Raw genomic sequence first — 17,794 nt, 5'->3', positions numbered from 1 at the left:
AGAAGATGTAATGGATATTTTGCTTTCAGCCAGAAGGCCAGCAATGAAGTCCCTATATCACTGACGTTGTAACAAATTCTGCAGCTGGTGCAGGGAAAATAATGTGGACCCTTTTCAGTGTGATACACCTATGATGTTGTCTTGTTACATCTAGCTATTCTGGGGCTCCAGATTGGAACCATCAAGGGGTGCTTGGTAGTGCTTTCAATCCTTAAGCGCACGCCGGAAGAATCCTCATATTTCAAGGGTTCACAAATGTGTTCCCGCCAGTCCCATTTCTGGTCCCAGTTTGGGATTTAAATCTAGTACTAAAATGTGTTGTGTGCTCCCTTTGATCCGCTTCACTCATGTCCGTTGAGACTGTTGACTTTTAATACCATCTTATTAGTCACTTTGACATCTGCCCGCAAGTTGAGCGAGTTATAAGCCTTATCAAGTAAACCACCATTTACAACCTTTTATAAGGACAAAGTTGTCTTGAGTGTTCAGCCTAATTTTCTTCTGAAAATAGTATCAGACTTTCACATCTCTTAGAAGGTTGTTTTGCCAACATAACTGCCACACCCTAGTAAGGAGGAAGAAAGGCTACACAGGTTAGACCCAAAAAGGGCACTTTGTTTTTACATATCACAAATGGCTAAAATAAGACCAGAATGGCCAACTTTTTGTAGGGTACACCGGACACAAATTGGGTCTGCTGGTCACTAAACAAACATTAATCAGATGGATAATCCTATGCATCACAGAATGCTGCAGGCATGCAGGAAAGGATCCCCGAGAAGGCATGAGGGCTCACTCCACAAGGGGCATGGCTACGTCTTCTGCCTTGCAAAGAGGGGGTACTGATTAATAACATTTGGTATGGCAGCCACATGGTCTGCCCTTCATACCTTCACAAAACACTACTGCCTGGACTCTGCTTCAGGCCAGGAGGGAGGATTTGTAAAGGCGTTTCGTTCTGCATTCTATCCATGACAAAACCTGAGAATTATTTTTATGATACAAAACTTCTTATTCCCTCCTCCAAACCGTACAATGCTTTTAGATTCTATCTAAAGATAAGGAATATGTGGGAGGACAAAAACCATTTGAAGAACAAGTTACTTATCCCTGGATATTCCTCATCGCCCCTACCCACCCTACCCCGCAGTAGATTTTTGCTGCATTACACCTTGCGTTACTTCAGCATCTCATACTGTCTCCTGTGGAAAGAAGATGACAAAACGGAACTGAAGATAATTGGCGCTGCACGTGCTATTTATTCCTGGGATGATGTCGACCTCGAGATGGAGGCCCTTCGAGGGACATTAAGTCGACCGCGACAACACACAGTGCCCTCTGCTGAAGAAAAAAATCCACTCCGAAGCAGCTGACGCTGGAAGGCAAGATATCTATGTAAAGGTGTGGAATACCTGGGAGGAATATCTAATCGAAAGAACGTTACTATTGATAAGTAACTTGTTCTTCTCCAGCATTATTACCTTTGATAGATTCCCACACTACCCTCTCTTCTATCCCACATGTGGCTAATCTTTGCACTATTCTGTGCGCTATACGAAACTGAAGATGGCCTTCTGGGGTCGAGGGGGATGCACTGCCTTTTGGCTCAAGGGTAAATGATCCAAAACAGAACTAAGGGTACACTAAAGTGAATGCAGGTTCTTGTATTTCTTTGAAACTGCTTAATATTATCAAAGATTCCCAGCCTGGCGGGGAATATTCAACTGCATGTAAATCTATGAAAGATCCCAATGCTGGAGAGCAAGAGTTACAGGTAAGTAACGTAACCCTTTCCCTGTTGTCCCTATTCCAGCTCATGGTGCAGATTGTGAGCCCACCCCTGCAAGTTAAGATAAATCAGTGATGACTGGCAGTGAAGCAACATGAGCAATGAGAGTGAATTCATCTCTGGATGGGGCATTGGCGTGGTTCTTTTGTGGAAAGTTTTGTATAAATGTCTTCTAGGTGCTCCTTTTTCCTTTTGTTTCCCAAACATGATTTAGAGCCACTTGCTTTCTTTAGTCAACATATAGACAGGCCTAACACTTGCAACTCTGAACGACTTTAGTAGCTGCAACCCTACTGAGCACTGACAAACTGGTTTGACTATGGAAGATTTCTTTAGCAGTGCTGTCTAAACTTGATCGTGCATTTGAACTGTGACTACATAACTCATCATCTGGCCCTTTTTATGACTCATCCTAGCTTGAATGAAAACTGATGGAAAATAAATACTTCTAGACCCCCAAAAGAGGAGGAGTTCCTTGCACTCTGTAATGTTGAAGAAAATGTGCAACCCGAAGGCTCTGCGAGAGTTGAACAGGTATATACATTGCCACTATTCGATGGAGAGATGGATGCCCCAGCCGCTCTAAATGATTTACAACAACTTTCAGTAAATATTAAGAAAGCGATGAAAGGAAGTATTCCAGATTAATCCGACAAAGCCTCACCTCTAAATAAAACGGGATGTTGCATCTGAATACAGCTTTGTAGACATTGAGAACTTGATCTGTGTGCAGGGTTGTTAACTATCAGAGCTGGCTAAATAATGGAGCCTCTTAGAAGCACTGTGTGAAGATCTGCACCAGAGGCAGGAGCATGGCGAAAAGAGGTTAAGATATAACATACATTAAAGTAATCTCTGAACATGTTACTGATGGTGATCTAAAAGGTTTTTTTACAGTATCTGTTTCCAAGCCTTCTGAAGCTCTGAGGTGATAGATATGAAGCTTGATCGAACACATCAAGTGTACCCGATGATGCAACTATAAAAGCAGTTGCTTCCTCGTGTCCTTATCTGTACTTTGTTTTGCAGTGTCAAAGAAAACAATGGGAGTAGAACCACAGTCATAGGACTTAGCATTGTTAGATGCTCTTGTAAAAAATGTTCAGGACATTGCTCCTGCCACCCTCACCAAAATGAAAGCCCTGCAAATGATTACTACCTTGTTAAGCAGCAATGTACTAAAATATTGTTTGGTCTTCCCTGCTCCCTGAATTTAAGCTAAGAGGATTGAAGCTGGCCCATTTCCAATGTGAATGAGGCAGGTCCACTTTTGAATCTATCCATTTTCAGGTCCTTCGAGGGGAGAGGATCTATATATGGGCCCAAAACCACAATGCAGAGGCTGGACAAAGGGTGGGCGGGCGGGATGGGGGGGCACTCGGGAAAGAAAGGGATGGGAGAAGGTAAACTGAAATTGGTAAAGAGGAATGTTAACTGCACATGGCCTGGGTTATTGTTGTTTTTTTTCTACATTAGGTACATTTATGCTGCCACTTTTGTTGAAGGAAAGAGCTGTGGCGGCTTACAATGACTTGAGGATTTGCCCCGCACTCAGTTTAGTTGTTATTTTTCTGATATTTAGGAGAAGAAAGCTACCCAAGCACAAGGTTTGAAAATTTCACGAGCCATTTTGCTGCTGGTTATAACCTAGGAGAGCCTGCTTGGATTGACACCAACCGCTTTCGAGATCTTTTACTCCCCAATCCGACTGGTGCTGTACACACATACCTATCTCTGTATGGAGAGGTGCATAAAGGAGCATTATGACACAACTAGAAGACGTTTAAAGCCCAATGGAGCTCATATAATGTAAGAAAGGTTATAGTTGGCATAACAAATGCAAGTTGGATATGCAGCACACTATATAGTAGCTCCTTAGTGGCAGGTCCTACTTACAGGGAGGTGCCGGTAACCCATAAGCTGTTTTTATGTCCAGCTCATCTGATCCTTGTTTCAATCCAAGCAAGCAGCCCTACAGGTAAGGGGTGAACCCGCCACTTTTGCTCCCTAACAATAGGCAAATGCTCCCAAAAAATAAAAATTGTGAATAAAAATACTACCAACAAATAATAGGAAACAGAAACCTAGGACCCTGTACCCCTGCTCTCATCCACACAGCTCCATGCATATGTTTGGACCAGTAGTGCATGTAGTGCAACCGAAAGAAGCTACTTTTATTGTCTTATTGAAAGAAGTAAACCTGTATCTTTTCATGTGCATAAATAACTAGGTCCAAATGAATTAATACAAAAACATATCCGTTTTCCAGTTAAAGCATTTTTAATTGCTTATAAAATACTCCCATTTGGAACTGGACTTACTTTTTTACTCCAAGTAAAATACTCATACTTCACAATCTGAACTGGAGCACTGCCTGCAAACATTATTTAATTGGTGACATGGATTTAGAGGAGAGACAGGTTGATGCCTGCAGGTTTACACAATTGGGGCCAGACTTTCTGACTTAGCACTATGAGAGAGACTGAATCATTAATACTTTAGACAATTATATCAAGGTCTGCTAGATCTCTGTTGAGAGGCTTTAATGCTCAAAATAGTTTGGAAACACCCCACGAACCATGTTGGTGATTAGGCTTGTTTGCACCCTTCAAGTTAAAGGGTTGGTAGGAGGAAGGATGTTTTCTGGAGAGAAAGTTTATTAACTGTTCAGGAATAGTTTGTTGGCATGTCGGAAAAATAAATAAGGATTGAAATGTGAGCGTTTCTTGGAGACTGTTCTTTCTTTTTAATATCGCACATGTGAGGCAAAGCTAATCACCCTGGCTGTTTAGTGTCTATCCGTCAATAAAGAGGAAAACTATGCTAAAACTGTTGCCTGATATGGTTATAATATTTCCCATACTCCAGGAGACTCATCTGCACTCAATGAGATTTGGCTGAAACATAAAAGGTTGTCTTTATAGTATTTTGCCTCCAGTGAGGAAAAGAAATACTGTACTACCATTTACATTGCTAGGGACATCTCGTTTACAAAATGAGTGGTCCTTCGGAGCCCCTGGATAGATAGGTTTTGCTGCAGGGACTGTTACTTGACTACTTGTTAACATTTACTTCTATTTCTGCCTCAATCAAAAACTGGATCTTTCAATTTCGTACCAATGCCCATTGAGGACAAGACACTCCCACCCAAAACTTAAAAGGCGATAGAGCCTGTAAGGATGTTGCTTGAGCAGGGGTTTATGGAGGTGTGGTGGGGTTTGCACCCTTTTGAAAGAGGTTATTCACATTTTTTATTTGTCCAAAGGGGCTTTTCTTGCATTGGTTTACCTCTGTTCTCATCAACTTTAATACTGTACTTCTCTAAGGTGGACATTGTTGCCAGAGTATTGTGAGATCATTCACCAGTTACTGCTTAAATTTACATTGTTAAAATGCCCCCCTCTTTTCTGAGACCCCCCTATGGGCATTGTATGATCCAATCATTCAGGACTTGCCATCCGCAAGAGTATAACTGAGATCCTCACAAACTAGGTTAGGGAGAATCTGCCCCCAATATTTGGTACGCTGAGGCTTTTGAAATCTGCCACTAGCTATGACTAAATCGGAGGTTAATTTGGCAGACAAAACTGCTCAATTCCTTTTAAGAAAGTAACCACTTTACTGCTCTCAAGGGAGTAAAGCCAATCAGATATTGGCATGTGACTTGGGGATGGCAAACACCAGAAATGATATCTTGTGCTTACCAGCTTACCACCTAAGGAATGGAATAGTCATTATGGATGGTGAAAAGACAAAAATCCTTTTAACCCATTATAGCACGCTTATGTCAAGGAAGGACTTTTACCCAGCTGCCTAACAACCCTATATAAGCACATCTTAGCTCCCCCATTTGGAGGCGCACAGGCTCACTCGGTTCCACAATGCCTTATTTCTGAAGAAGAGGTGTTAGATCAAGCAATCACTTCTTTAATGAATAACAAAGCTCCATGACCTGACTGCTTCATGCCACTATTCTTCAGAACGTTTAAATCCATCCTTCTGGGTCATATGGCATGTGTCAATTGATACCACACTTCCCAACTTGTGTCTGAATCTAACCCGACTTTTCTATGGAAACTGGGCAAAGAGGCTACGGAATTGTTGTTCATACAAAGACCTATTTTGTTATATCAATGTTGTTGCACCAATATATTCTAAAGGTTTTAGGCAAATGTCTCATAAAGCACCTTGCCTGGCTTATAGACCCTGATCCAACTTGCTTTATGTTTGTTTGTATTGCCCACGATAATATGGAGTCCTGGAATTTGATACAAATGAGCCGGAAATTGACAAAGGCCATGGATATTTTGCTGTTTGAAGCCAGTAAATGCTCTGGATGGGTATAGTGGAATTACATAGATCTTGCACTTAAAACATTTGCTTATGGCCTACAAGTCTTCTCTTTTCTTGTGGCTAACTTTCAGCATTCAACCATACGTATTTATTTGAACGGGCCGGTTAGGGAGATTTTCCTTAAGCCCTGTGGTCAATGTCTTTAGGTGGATCTTCCCCATTTAGTAACTGCTGGTGTTAGTAACGGTTAGTGACCAGGCTGTCAAAGTGGTAGTTTCGACAGAGCAGTCCAGGCCTAACTCTTCAGAGGTGGCGTATGGGTGGGGTGTTAACAGATACAGTACTCGGGTTTCATTTATACCCAATGAGAGAAGGCCCACACACTATTTTTTAGAAATAGAATCATCATAAACATTGTAAAATATAAAGGATGCCACAATTTAACAATTAAAAACAAGTTTCAAGAAGAGTTCTTCCTGGAAAAGAAAATTCAGTGACCGGTTTGTTATGTTTTCTTTTTTTGGCCAGCGAGTTTAGAGAAACTAAGGAAGACCAGTAGTGAGAGTAGGGGCTGTCTTTGCCAGAAAAGTGTTACCTTTGTGTGCAAGTGTCATAATTCACTGTTTCAGAAATACAGAGGGAGTCCTACAGGAGGCCCTTGATGATGAAGAAATGCACACAGAAAAGACTTGCCAGCAGTGCCCGAGAGTCGATGGAGCAATACACTGGGACCAAAAAATCCGTTCTACAGCAGGCAGTCTGCAGTTTTCAGAGGTGGTTCAAGGTTGAAATTGCTGAGAGCTGTCCACAATTTAGCTCTTGCTTCTAGCCAAAGAGAGCCTGGTTAGCTTAAAACCAACAGTTACCAGCAGCTACATTTACCTCGCCAGTCCAACGTGTGCCTTCAAAACATGCAATTATGACAAAAAGTTTGAGTATTTACGAATGTAAGTAAAGAAGGTTTAGGACACATCTGGGGCACATTCAAATATCATGAAACATAATGGGCAAAAGGTTAAAGTGTACATCTCATGTGGAAAGTGGATTTGCAGTGCATGGTGTACTCACAACTGATTACCCAGTGATGGCTCCTGCCTACTGGAAAGATGCCTGACAGCCAGGAGCTGGTTTTGGCTACTGCTCAGCGAACTTAATTTCAAACCCTTGCTGTGAATGTTGTTCAGTGACCACCGAAGGCTCCATTGACGAGACACCAGTGCAGGAGGGACTCCTCGACCCTTACGAGGGACAATTATTGAAGATTTGCAAATTCACATGTTGTGTGTTAGAACCAGAAACGTGATAGAAGAGTCTGCTGTTGTAGTCAATAGTCACCAAAGCAGGGTTCCAAAGTTGCCCTCTGGCACAGGATTCTACTTCTGAGGATGGGCTTGGGTTGGAGAGACACCCCCCCCCCCCCAAGGATGAAAGAATATTGAAGGATTGAAGAAGTCTCACTGGAGAGGAGTCTGGCATGGAAGAAGGGCCAGGAAAGCGAGTTTGGTGGTGTGGTTGCAGGAACAAAGGCCCTTGGAGCTTCTGAGTTGGGAGTGAAGGAACCACAGCCCTTGCAATAACTCCTGTGATGAAAGTTCTCTGGTTAGTTTGGCTGTGATCCAGTTGTCCCTTACAGGATCAACGCAAAGAAGTGCTGCTGAGGATTCCTTCTGATTGCTTGCAGAGACAGAGCTTCAATGTCTGATTCTTTGGACCAGTCAAAGGAACTGGTGCAGAGCTTTTGGTCCTTTCTCGAGCGGACAGGCCTTTGAGTGATGCAGGTGTATAGAGTTCCAGCAGTGGACAAGGTGAGTGGATCAGGGGGTATGTTTCAACCTACCTTGAGAGTCAGTGCGTGAACACAGCACCCAATCACACACCATGCATCATTAAAACAAAGGGATGGTTGGCCAATGGCAGACCTTTCTTCCAAGAAGCCAAGCACACACTTACATTTTAGAAGGGTCTCTGACACAAAGGAATTGGTTTGCACTATCCCAGACAGAAATATGCCAGTTGGAACTATTCTTTTGGATGACTACAGCACACTGTTCTTAGATACAAGGCATCCAGTCGGCCAAGATGGTCACTTATGCGTACACAGCGGGACAAGGGATAATCCTGTGACCCCACAGATCTTTGATGCAAACAAAGACAATTTCCATTTTGGTGAATAAGGGCAGAGGTCAAAAAGGACTCCGTCACAATGCTAGCCATGTGATTAACAAAAAGGATATTCTCTCTGGTACACTATGGGTTACCTTTTGGGTACCCCTCCCTTAGGAGCCATAAGGATCCTTAAAGAAGAGAACATATAGACAAAGCCACCCTTTTGATTAAGCCTGGCTTGGAGGAAAAGGGATAAACAACCAAAGTTATCCAGCAAAATGAGTAGGGGACCCTTCAAGTTAGGCAAAATAATTCCAAAGAGTCAATCCAGCCATTCACTTGTAGGATCCGCGGGGATAGAGGTATTGAGGGTGTGAGGTGGGGACAGGTGGCATTCATATGGTGCCACTGTGTGCAGACGATATCTTGTGCTATATGTCCTGCCTTTAGTCTACACTACCTTTCTGCCGTTTAGTTGGGAGTGTTTAAATCTGGCTCTGGCTTCTCGGTTAACAAAGCCAAATCAGTAGGGTTCAATATCTCTGAATCCTCTCAAGCAACAGCCAATATTAGTCATGAATTCTGTTTTTGCTGGGTGGTTGATGCATTCTGCTGCACAGGCAACCATATCAACAAAAACCTGGGACATGTCATCTTGGATTTTACTTTGAAAGGGTGCCTTCATAGAGGGGACTCTGTTATGTCTGTGGAGGTTGAGACATTCATAAAGTCCGAACCCTGCCACAAACATAGATATGACATGTGGTAGCCACATGTTGGATAATCAAAGTCAACTGGGAAAAAAATAAATGTGGGAAATCCAGGGCATACATCGGTTACAATATTCAAACCATCTGATCCAGGCACTTTCCTGTACTCTGATATATCATGTCATCACTGTGTGGCAAAAAATGCCTGACATGGAAATGACGAATTGCGAGGGGCACATTTCCCTGCAATTATAGAGGGATCTGTGGGGGGAGATGTGTTTAGTTATAAAAAATATAAATGGAGTATGCAGGGGGCCTGCGGGTAAATGTTTGAAAAAACTTTTTTTTTTCGTGGTGATCACATAGATCCAGTGATGGATACAGCATCCCTCAATGGAAAAACCTTGGAGCCAACACCAGCAGTTGATAAAGGTGCTCGCTCAACTAAATTGACACATTTTAGCCTAGAAGAGAGCATCGTTCAAATTAGATCCTTTATCTGCAAAGTAAGTATGCACAGGTCTTCACATCTTTAAAAGCTTTCTACCATTCGTTCGCTGGCCCCTCCCCATTCGCTGTCTACAAATATCACTTTCTTTAAACAAATAAATAAATGGTTACATTGATGCCAGATCACATAATGCCCCAAAACCTGTGTAACCGCTTTTCATCCCATAAAGATGCACACACCCCTTTTCCCTTTTGACATAAATTGTACCAAATTGCAACCACCTGTCTACCACAATAACCAAATTGCCTTCAAATTCACCAGGCAGCTTTAAGATCCCTTTCGCTTTTCTGTTTGCTAAACACTCTTTGGTTCAATGCACGCTGTGTGATTTCTGTGTGATTTCCCACATTCGAATTCAGAGACATCACTGAATCAGAGGCCATTACCCTGCTCAAATATATTAAACCCTCCAATTGCAAGGGTGATGCCTGTCCTGCCCAATTTATCAAATACTCTTCTCCCTCCCTGGCTCCCTTCCTCACTGCCTTCATCAATGCTTCCTTCAGGTCAGGTCTTGTCCCCAAAGATCTCAAAGAAGCCTGGGTATGCCCATTAATCAAAAAGCCATCACTTGACCCCACTGTCCCCGGAAACTACAGGCCAATCACCGCAGTCCCATTCCTGCTAAAAATTCTCTACAAAGCTGCTTATATGCAAGTCCAAAAATTCCTGGAGGAGAACCAACTTTTAGGCCTACGGCAATCAGGCTTCCGCCCAAGAAATGGCACTGAATCAGCCCTCCTCGATTTAAAGAACCAAATGGACGACTTGAGAGACTTAGGCAAACCTGCACTTCTCCTACTCGACTTATCAGCTGCCTTCGACCTGATCGACCACAACACGCTGTACCGTCACCTTGCCTCTGCGGGTAACTTCCCCCCCAAAGCACGCGACTGGATCACTTCCTTTCTCCAAGACAGGGCTATGAAAGTTTTCTCGGACTCAGCCTCTACCACCCTGAGCCTCCTTAAATGTGGAGTCCCACAAGGGTCATGTATAGCACCAACGCTCTATGACCTTTTCACCAGGCCACTGTTTAGCATCCTGGATGCCATGGGCCTATCATACACCAATTATGCGGATGATATGCAGGTGTTAATCCGACTCACAGGTGACTACAAGACTGACATGTCTAATTTTACGGCTATATACTCAACTATCCAATCGTGGATGGCTGACAACTGGCTCTGCTTAAACAGCGAAAAAACAGAACTCCTGCTCATCGGCTCACCCACCACCCTGGGTAACCTCAGTCAGGAATACTCCTTCACTATTGACAATACACCCATCAAAGTGTCTGACCATGTCAAAACACTGGGCGTCTACCTAGACTCAAACCTCACCATGGACAGACAAGTGAATGCCATCTCCACATCAACCTACTACGCTAAAATCATCAATGCAGCCAGACCATTTCTTTCACAACAGAACTGTCTCACCATAGCCAGAGCCATCATTGGCTCTAGACTAGACTATTGCAACGCCCTACTATCCGGGATGTCATGCAAAAACCTCTCTAAACTGCAACTAGTGCAAAACAATGCCCTCAGGGCAGCCACTGGGACTTCAAGGAAAGAACACAATCAGGAAACATGTCCACTGGCTCCCGGTTAAACAGAGAATCATTTTCAAAACTCTCTCACTGGCACACAAATGCCTCCATGATGCTGCCCCTCCGTACATCAAACACACCGCTACAAGACCCCTTAGGGAGGGATACTCTAACCTCATCCTGGTGCCCAAAACCAAAAAGGCCTGTGCAGGAGGATCCAGCTTCCTCACGATCGCAGCCACACAGTGGAATGCCCTCCCGCCTAACCTTAGAATGATTCAGTCCCACCTAGCTTTCCGCAAAGCACTCAAAACACAACTCTTCATCTAACCAACAAGCTGCGTCTTATGTCTACTAAAAATGTTATGAATACTGTACTTGTTACTAAGACACCTTTCGGTCAGATGTAACCTGCCTACTGAAAATTTCTTGAAAACTCCTGTAACAAGCGCCACGATGCCCCCGGGCTGTAGGTGCGCTCTACAAATGCAAATAAATAAATAAACAATTGGCTAAATAAAAAAGGGGAAACCAAAACTACTAACCTAACAAGGTGTGGTGCCATTGAAATTGAATGTTCTGTTTCCTCACACAACCTGCTGGATATTATTTCGCCAATACTGAATCTTTCAGTTGACGTTTATCTAAACATGCTGTATTCTGTGTAGTCGTCCCTGCTGTTCTTCAGATTGTACAGCGACTTTCAGAATAATCAACCTGTTGATTGTCCTGTCCACAATGTCGATGTGTTTTGAAGTTTAATGTCATGCAGTGGTTCAACACATCCTTCTTGATGGAGCACATTTCATCTAGATACATTGAATCTAGAGCCCTCTCTAGTTCATATGTTTAGCAGGTCTCATACCTTTACTGTGACACCCCTCTCAGGATTCGAAATTGCTGGGAGCTGGAAGCTATTTAGCGCCTGGTTAGCTCAACAGCTACCAGGAACTACTTTTGGCTCCCAAGGCAAACTGTTGCCATTCACACATCTATTTGGCATTAACTTTGTGTCTGGGAATATGTATAAAGAACCATTAGAGACATCTAGAAGACCTTTAATGCATAATGAATTATCTATAATGGAATAAAGTGTGCATTTTAGCTCCACTTTAGATTTGGGGCATGCTACGTACTAGCTCGTAGTTGTCTACAGGCTGTTCCTACCTACTAGGTGATGCCTGATACCTAGGAGCTTGCTTTAGCTTCTGCTCATGATATCTTCAGTTTGACCCTGCATCTTCAAGTTTTATTTTATAGGTGATCTACTGCTGAACTGCACAAAGCATTCCATACACAGGTATTATGATCACACCCAGCTGTACTATGGCGGCATTATATTCTACCAAAAGTGTTCTCTAGCATTGAGAGCTGGATGTCCACTCAGTTGCTGAAAATGTCAGAGAAAAAACGTAATTCGTACACTCCTTTCTGGCTCCATCTCACCTTCATTTCAAATACTAGACTTCATACAATCTTGTCTCTGTGGAATATTTAACACACTTCTATCCTCTGAAAAATCCATTTGCTTCCTTCTCAAATCTCTCTCCTCTTTCATATTCCTAGTACACAGTCATGTCTTTGACACCTACCGCAACTGGCCAATTAAACAATTAACCTCAGCATCATTGTTCAATCACTAGTCCTCGCTAGCCTGTAATCCTGTAATCCTAATCTGCAGGAAGCCTTTCCAGGATATCATTCATGCTGCTTTCCACCTCATTTCAGGAACAAAAAAGCTCCTGTGATCACCAGTCTTGTGGCTCAAATCGTAGTCAAACTTTCATTAACTCATAAATCTTAACTAACTTTCTGGTCTCCCTTCAAACCCTTCGATCTCTGGAGGGTGACTGCCCCTTACAGTAAATGTCTGTATTTGGGCTTCCCGTGTTGGAAGAAATTCTTCACTAAGCATCAACGTTAGTGATTGACGTTAGTTTTTTGGTGACATAATGAACTCCTCATTTGCTACTTTTCTCTACAGTATTTTCCCTATACCTGGAGCCCCCTCTTTCCTTAACCACCATCGTTCTCTGCATCTTTAACAGTGTACTCCAGTAAACATTTTATTCCATCCCACAGCTGGTCCTGTATCTAGCTTAGTTCCTGCTGTTAAAGTAAAATTGAGATTAATGTCTCCTCTCTGTTTTGGTCCTTCCTGATGTTTTCATTCCTGACTTTTGCTACCAGTAGTTACTAATGTAAATCTTCCTGCCTGCACTGATGGGAATTGCAGATGTTATGATGAATTCCTTGTACTGTTTGTAGTAGGTCTTCTAACACTCTGCATTTTGGAAAATGCAAAAATCGTATCCCTGTCCCGTTGGTAGTTGCAGATATTCTGCTATCCAGCAATAGCAAAAGAACAGTGCCATCTTGATTCCTGCCCTGTTTTGTTGGATGTTGCTATTTTATTATTAATTTCCTGTACTGGTGGAGGTAACTGATCGTATTTCTGTCCTCCTGATGATAGCTTATTTTGTCTTCTCTGTTGCCGGTAAGTGAGGTGTTTCCTCAAAGGTCTGTATTGTTCATAGTTACTGGCGTTTTTTTTCCTACTGTTTTATTTGTGCTTTCCGATGATCTTCCTGCATTGGTGATTGCGGGTGTACTTCTAGATGTCCCATTTAATTTTTTGATTGCCCTACCCTATTCAGGTTGGCTTTGTTGCAGGGTTGGTCCCTGCACTATTTTATCGATTCACATATTCATTCTTAACCTGTTCTGTTTTTCATTTCAATGGATGATCTGCAATTTTGCAGATCTGATCATTTCTTACGTTATCCTTAGATTTCTGTCCTGTCTGCTTTGTATGCTCTAGTTCTTGTACTCTGATTCTGCTTTCACACCTATCTTCTTTACCTCTTTCCCCAGTTTGTGAGGACTGTCGCTTGTACTTCAGAGACTCCTGCCCACAGCACGGGGCACCAACCTTTATATTGGACACATCGGTTCCAGAGAATGTGCCATCCCGAGCTCTCCTTTCTCTACCAGAGGGGCTAGTGGTCAAGGAGAGACCTCAGGGAGGGTTTGGGGTCTGGTGCACCATCCCAGTTATTCCACGGGGCTGCATCTTTGGCCCATACGAAGGGGACATCCTAGTGGACAGAAATGGGTGCACCGTGTACTCATGGGCGGTAAGATCACGCTGTGTGCCTGACTTGCACGTTTATAGCCTATTCTAATTGCTCATTTGATTCTTTTTTGTCCCATGGGAACCCGAGGGGCATTATATGTAGACCATAACTGGTGATCCTGTCTGTAGTATTTCAAATTCAGATCAATTTCCACATTTTGTTTGCGAAACCATCAATGTACTTTACATTGTTATTTAACATCTTTGTCTTCAATGTCTTGCTTCTTTTTTGGGAGGGGTAACAAATCTATTTGATGGGTGAGGGAAATTTCTGGGTGTTTGTTTTCCTAGTGTTTAACCTAGGAAGATGTTCTTTACATTTCACTGTCTGTTCACTCCATCCCACATTATTTTCCATTTATATTTTTAATAAGTGGACCTCTACCAAAGTCGAGACAGTAATTTTCTGCAGAAATATTGCCACTTGCAATTTTGCTGTCAAATTCGATTTTTGTCCCAAATGTAAATCTTTGTTTTGTAAAACATTGTTTAACAATGTTTTTCAAATCTAAGTTTTCTAGTATAATTAACTTGTCTTCCCACTATGGCAGAGGTCTACAACCTTTGGCTCTCCAGATGTTTCTGGACTTAAACTACCATCAACCCAGCCAGAAAGATCAATGGAGAATAATCATGGGGGTTGTAGTCCTAAACACCTGGAGAGCTGCATGTTGCAGACCCCTGCACTATAGCATAATTCTAGGAGATGTGTAGATTAACCACACTTTTTGCTTTACTTATTTCTTTGCAGTTTTAAGCCCATCACGTTTGTCTATATTTTGTGAAAAAGACTGAGATGCAAGCCCTAATATTGTCAACTATGTGTTTAAATAACTGACTAAACAAATACCATTAACATATTTAGGGGTACTTGTTTATCTAAATTTGGAATTTGACTGTTCTCAATTTACATGTGCAGTTTTTAATTATTTTTCGTTTGCTATTGAAATTGTTATAGCTTGTATTTTCCCCTTTACCAGGTAAGAGAAAATGGAGCTTACTTTTACATTGATGCGTCAGATGATTCAAAATCGAGCTGGATGAGGTGAGGAAACAAAATCCAAGGTTCAGCTTGTTACCCCTCTTTTACTATTTGCCTTTTATCTTCCTGCTACCACAAGAATTTAACTAGTCTTTTCACACATTTTCTGTTCAAATACATTTCTCTTTCTTCCTCTCTCTCTCTCCTTTCATTTCCACCGCTCTGGCTCTTTCTCACATCTTATCCATTTCACTCTTTTCTTTCGATCTTGCTCGCCTGCTTTCTTTTACAGTGCAATTAATCATGCTTATTTCACCAGTGCAACTTCTAAAAGGCATGATATGATATGATAGTTTATTTATAAGCGCCTATACACAATGTGTTTCAAAGCGCTTCAAGGCAAGGGAGGGAACAAGGGATAATACGACATTCTTATAGGCCATGAACAGTAAGGATGTGAAATTAACTATCATACTTGGCCTGACGACATTTCAGATAGTGCAAGAGCTAAGACATGGATAAGGGAGGGGGGAGAGTGCAACTAATGTACTAGGCCTGGCGACATTCCTGGTAGAGCCAGAGAAAAAAAAAGGTGAGAGAGAGGGGTCCAGAAATGGAGGGAAGGAACAAAACAAGCGACTATCGCACTGGGCCTGACGACATTTCAGATACTGCTGGGGACAAGAAGTAAGGGGAGGGGACGGAGGAGATAGGAAAAGGGAGAGGAGGAGAGAACACAGAGTAAGCAGTCCAAAAGAGTGGAGAAGCATGAGGGGAGAGCGAATACAATTGCAGATGTCAGTAGTAACACATAATGTTGCAAGCCAGGATACAAGATGAAGATGGGAACAGCATGATTTAGTGCCACTACGAGTACAAGATGCAAAGGAAGTCCAGCATGAGAGTTGAGAAAGGGTGACGCACCGAGAATCAATGAAGCCCATAAAAGTCAAATCCGGCGTTGGCCACAAGACGGTGATGGTAAAACCAGAATGTATCAGGACAGACAGCAAGGTGACCTATGTCCACTTGTACCTGCTCCCCATCTGCAAAGGAAAAGAGGCTGGAGGGCTCCTTAAGTAGGGGAAAAAGAGCGGCAACCTGGAATGCACCAGGTGAGAGGGTTTGCTAAGTGGAGAAAAGAGTGGCAACCTGGAAGGCACCAGGTGGGCAGGTCTTTGGCCACGTGACCTAGGTCCACTTGCACCTGCTCCCCATCTGCGTGCTTCAATATAGATTCATGCCACACTTCAGCAGGCCATAATGAAGGAAAAAAGCTTGAAACCTTGGAAGATCTAGGATATATACAACCATTCATTAACTTTTACTGATGTGTGCACAAGTATAACAGATCATTAAAACTGGTCTGCAGTCAAAAGGGTTATGGCAATGCCATGTATTATTTAGAGTGTGGCTTTTCCAGTATGTTCTGTCAGTATTGAATTGCAGGAACTGCATCTAGGTGCAGGTATCAAATGACGTGGCAAACGGGAGGAACCATGTGGTCAGAGAGTAAGGTTATAGGAAGAGATACGTTTTCAGCTTCTTCCTGAATAAAGATAGAGGATAGATTTTCTAGAGATCAGCAGATTCCAGCCTTGCGGTCCACATGTAGAAAAGCATCTACCCTTTGCGATGTCCAAAGTGAGGGGAGAGAATCGTCAAGAGATTTTGATCCGCGGATCGGAGTAAACGAGCTGGACAAAGGAGAGACATTTTAGAGAAAAGAGAACTGGGAGCTTATCCATGGAAGCACTTAAAGACCAAACTGAGGGTCTTAAAAATGGTCCTCTGTTGTACTGGGAGAGAGATATCGACAAAGATCTTGGAACGCTGTAGAGAATCTGATAGCCGTATTTTGGGCAACTTGAAGACGGTGCAACTGGCTGACCGAAATGCCCCCAGGAAGGGCATAATGGTTTAAACCATCTGCTCCTAAATTTGTCATATAATGGTCATACTGATTAATAATGGGAGACGGTTTCATCATTTGTCACTGCAATAGCTTTACTTTGCACTATCTCTATTATACCGGCTACCTGTTAAGGACATAAAGCTAAACACTGAGCCTCAATTTTGTATAGTTTTCTTTGTGCACGCAGGCATGCTATTGATGACTATACCTCTTGCATGGGCAAGGTAGCATTTTGTAACTTTGTACTTGGTTATTCCAGCTGGATATCTATTTTACACGATTGTCCATGCATTTATCGTATCCAGAATATCAGAGGGAGAAAAAAAACAAGTCATTTAAACGAAAATGACTCAGTTTTGTCTCCCGCTGACATTTCTGTTAACCCCCACCCCATACTTACCTTTTGGCGGTATACTTCGCTGTGTGCTGCCGAATCCTCCATTCCTCTGCAACGCCGGTTCCCTTCACATACACACAAAATACATTCAAATTCATACATTCATACACATCCGACACCCCGCATCTCAACATACACACAAAATACATTCAAATCCAAACATTCATACACATCCGACACACCCCCCCGCATCTCAACATACACACAAAATACATTCAAATCCAAACATTCATACATATCCGACACCCCCCCACCCCCGCATCTCAACATACACACAAAATACATTCAAATCCAAACATTCATACACATCCGACACACCCCACCCCACCCCCGCATCTCAACATACACACAAAAAACCTTCAAATCCAAACATTCATACACATCCGACACAACCCCCCACCCC

The 17,794-nt window shown here is 42.6% G+C and overlaps 1 protein-coding gene across 3 annotated transcripts in view; it reads left to right on the top strand.

Annotated features, from left to right (window-relative positions):
• Positions 1–17,794, top strand: part of LOC138452785 (E3 SUMO-protein ligase ZBED1-like) — a 657,632-nt gene that overhangs the window by 295,925 nt on the left and 343,913 nt on the right. For 2 of the 3 annotated variants that reach the window (XM_069605127.1, XM_069605129.1), the window contains exons 3-4: positions 13,836–14,098; positions 15,078–15,142. In XM_069605127.1, coding sequence (XP_069461228.1) covers positions 13,836–14,098; positions 15,078–15,142 — 328 coding nt within the window. The remainder of the gene's footprint in view (positions 1–13,835; positions 14,099–15,077; positions 15,143–17,794) is intronic. The other variant, XM_069605131.1, reaches the window with a different exon arrangement.

This window comes from Ambystoma mexicanum, chromosome 1p (genome assembly GCF_040938575.1).
Source record: "Ambystoma mexicanum isolate Mex_15411 chromosome 1p, UKY_AmexF1_1, whole genome shotgun sequence".
Taxonomy (NCBI): domain Eukaryota; kingdom Metazoa; phylum Chordata; class Amphibia; order Caudata; family Ambystomatidae; genus Ambystoma; species Ambystoma mexicanum.
Note: the sequence above shows the minus strand (reverse complement) of the source record. Positions and strands in the feature narration are given on the sequence as shown.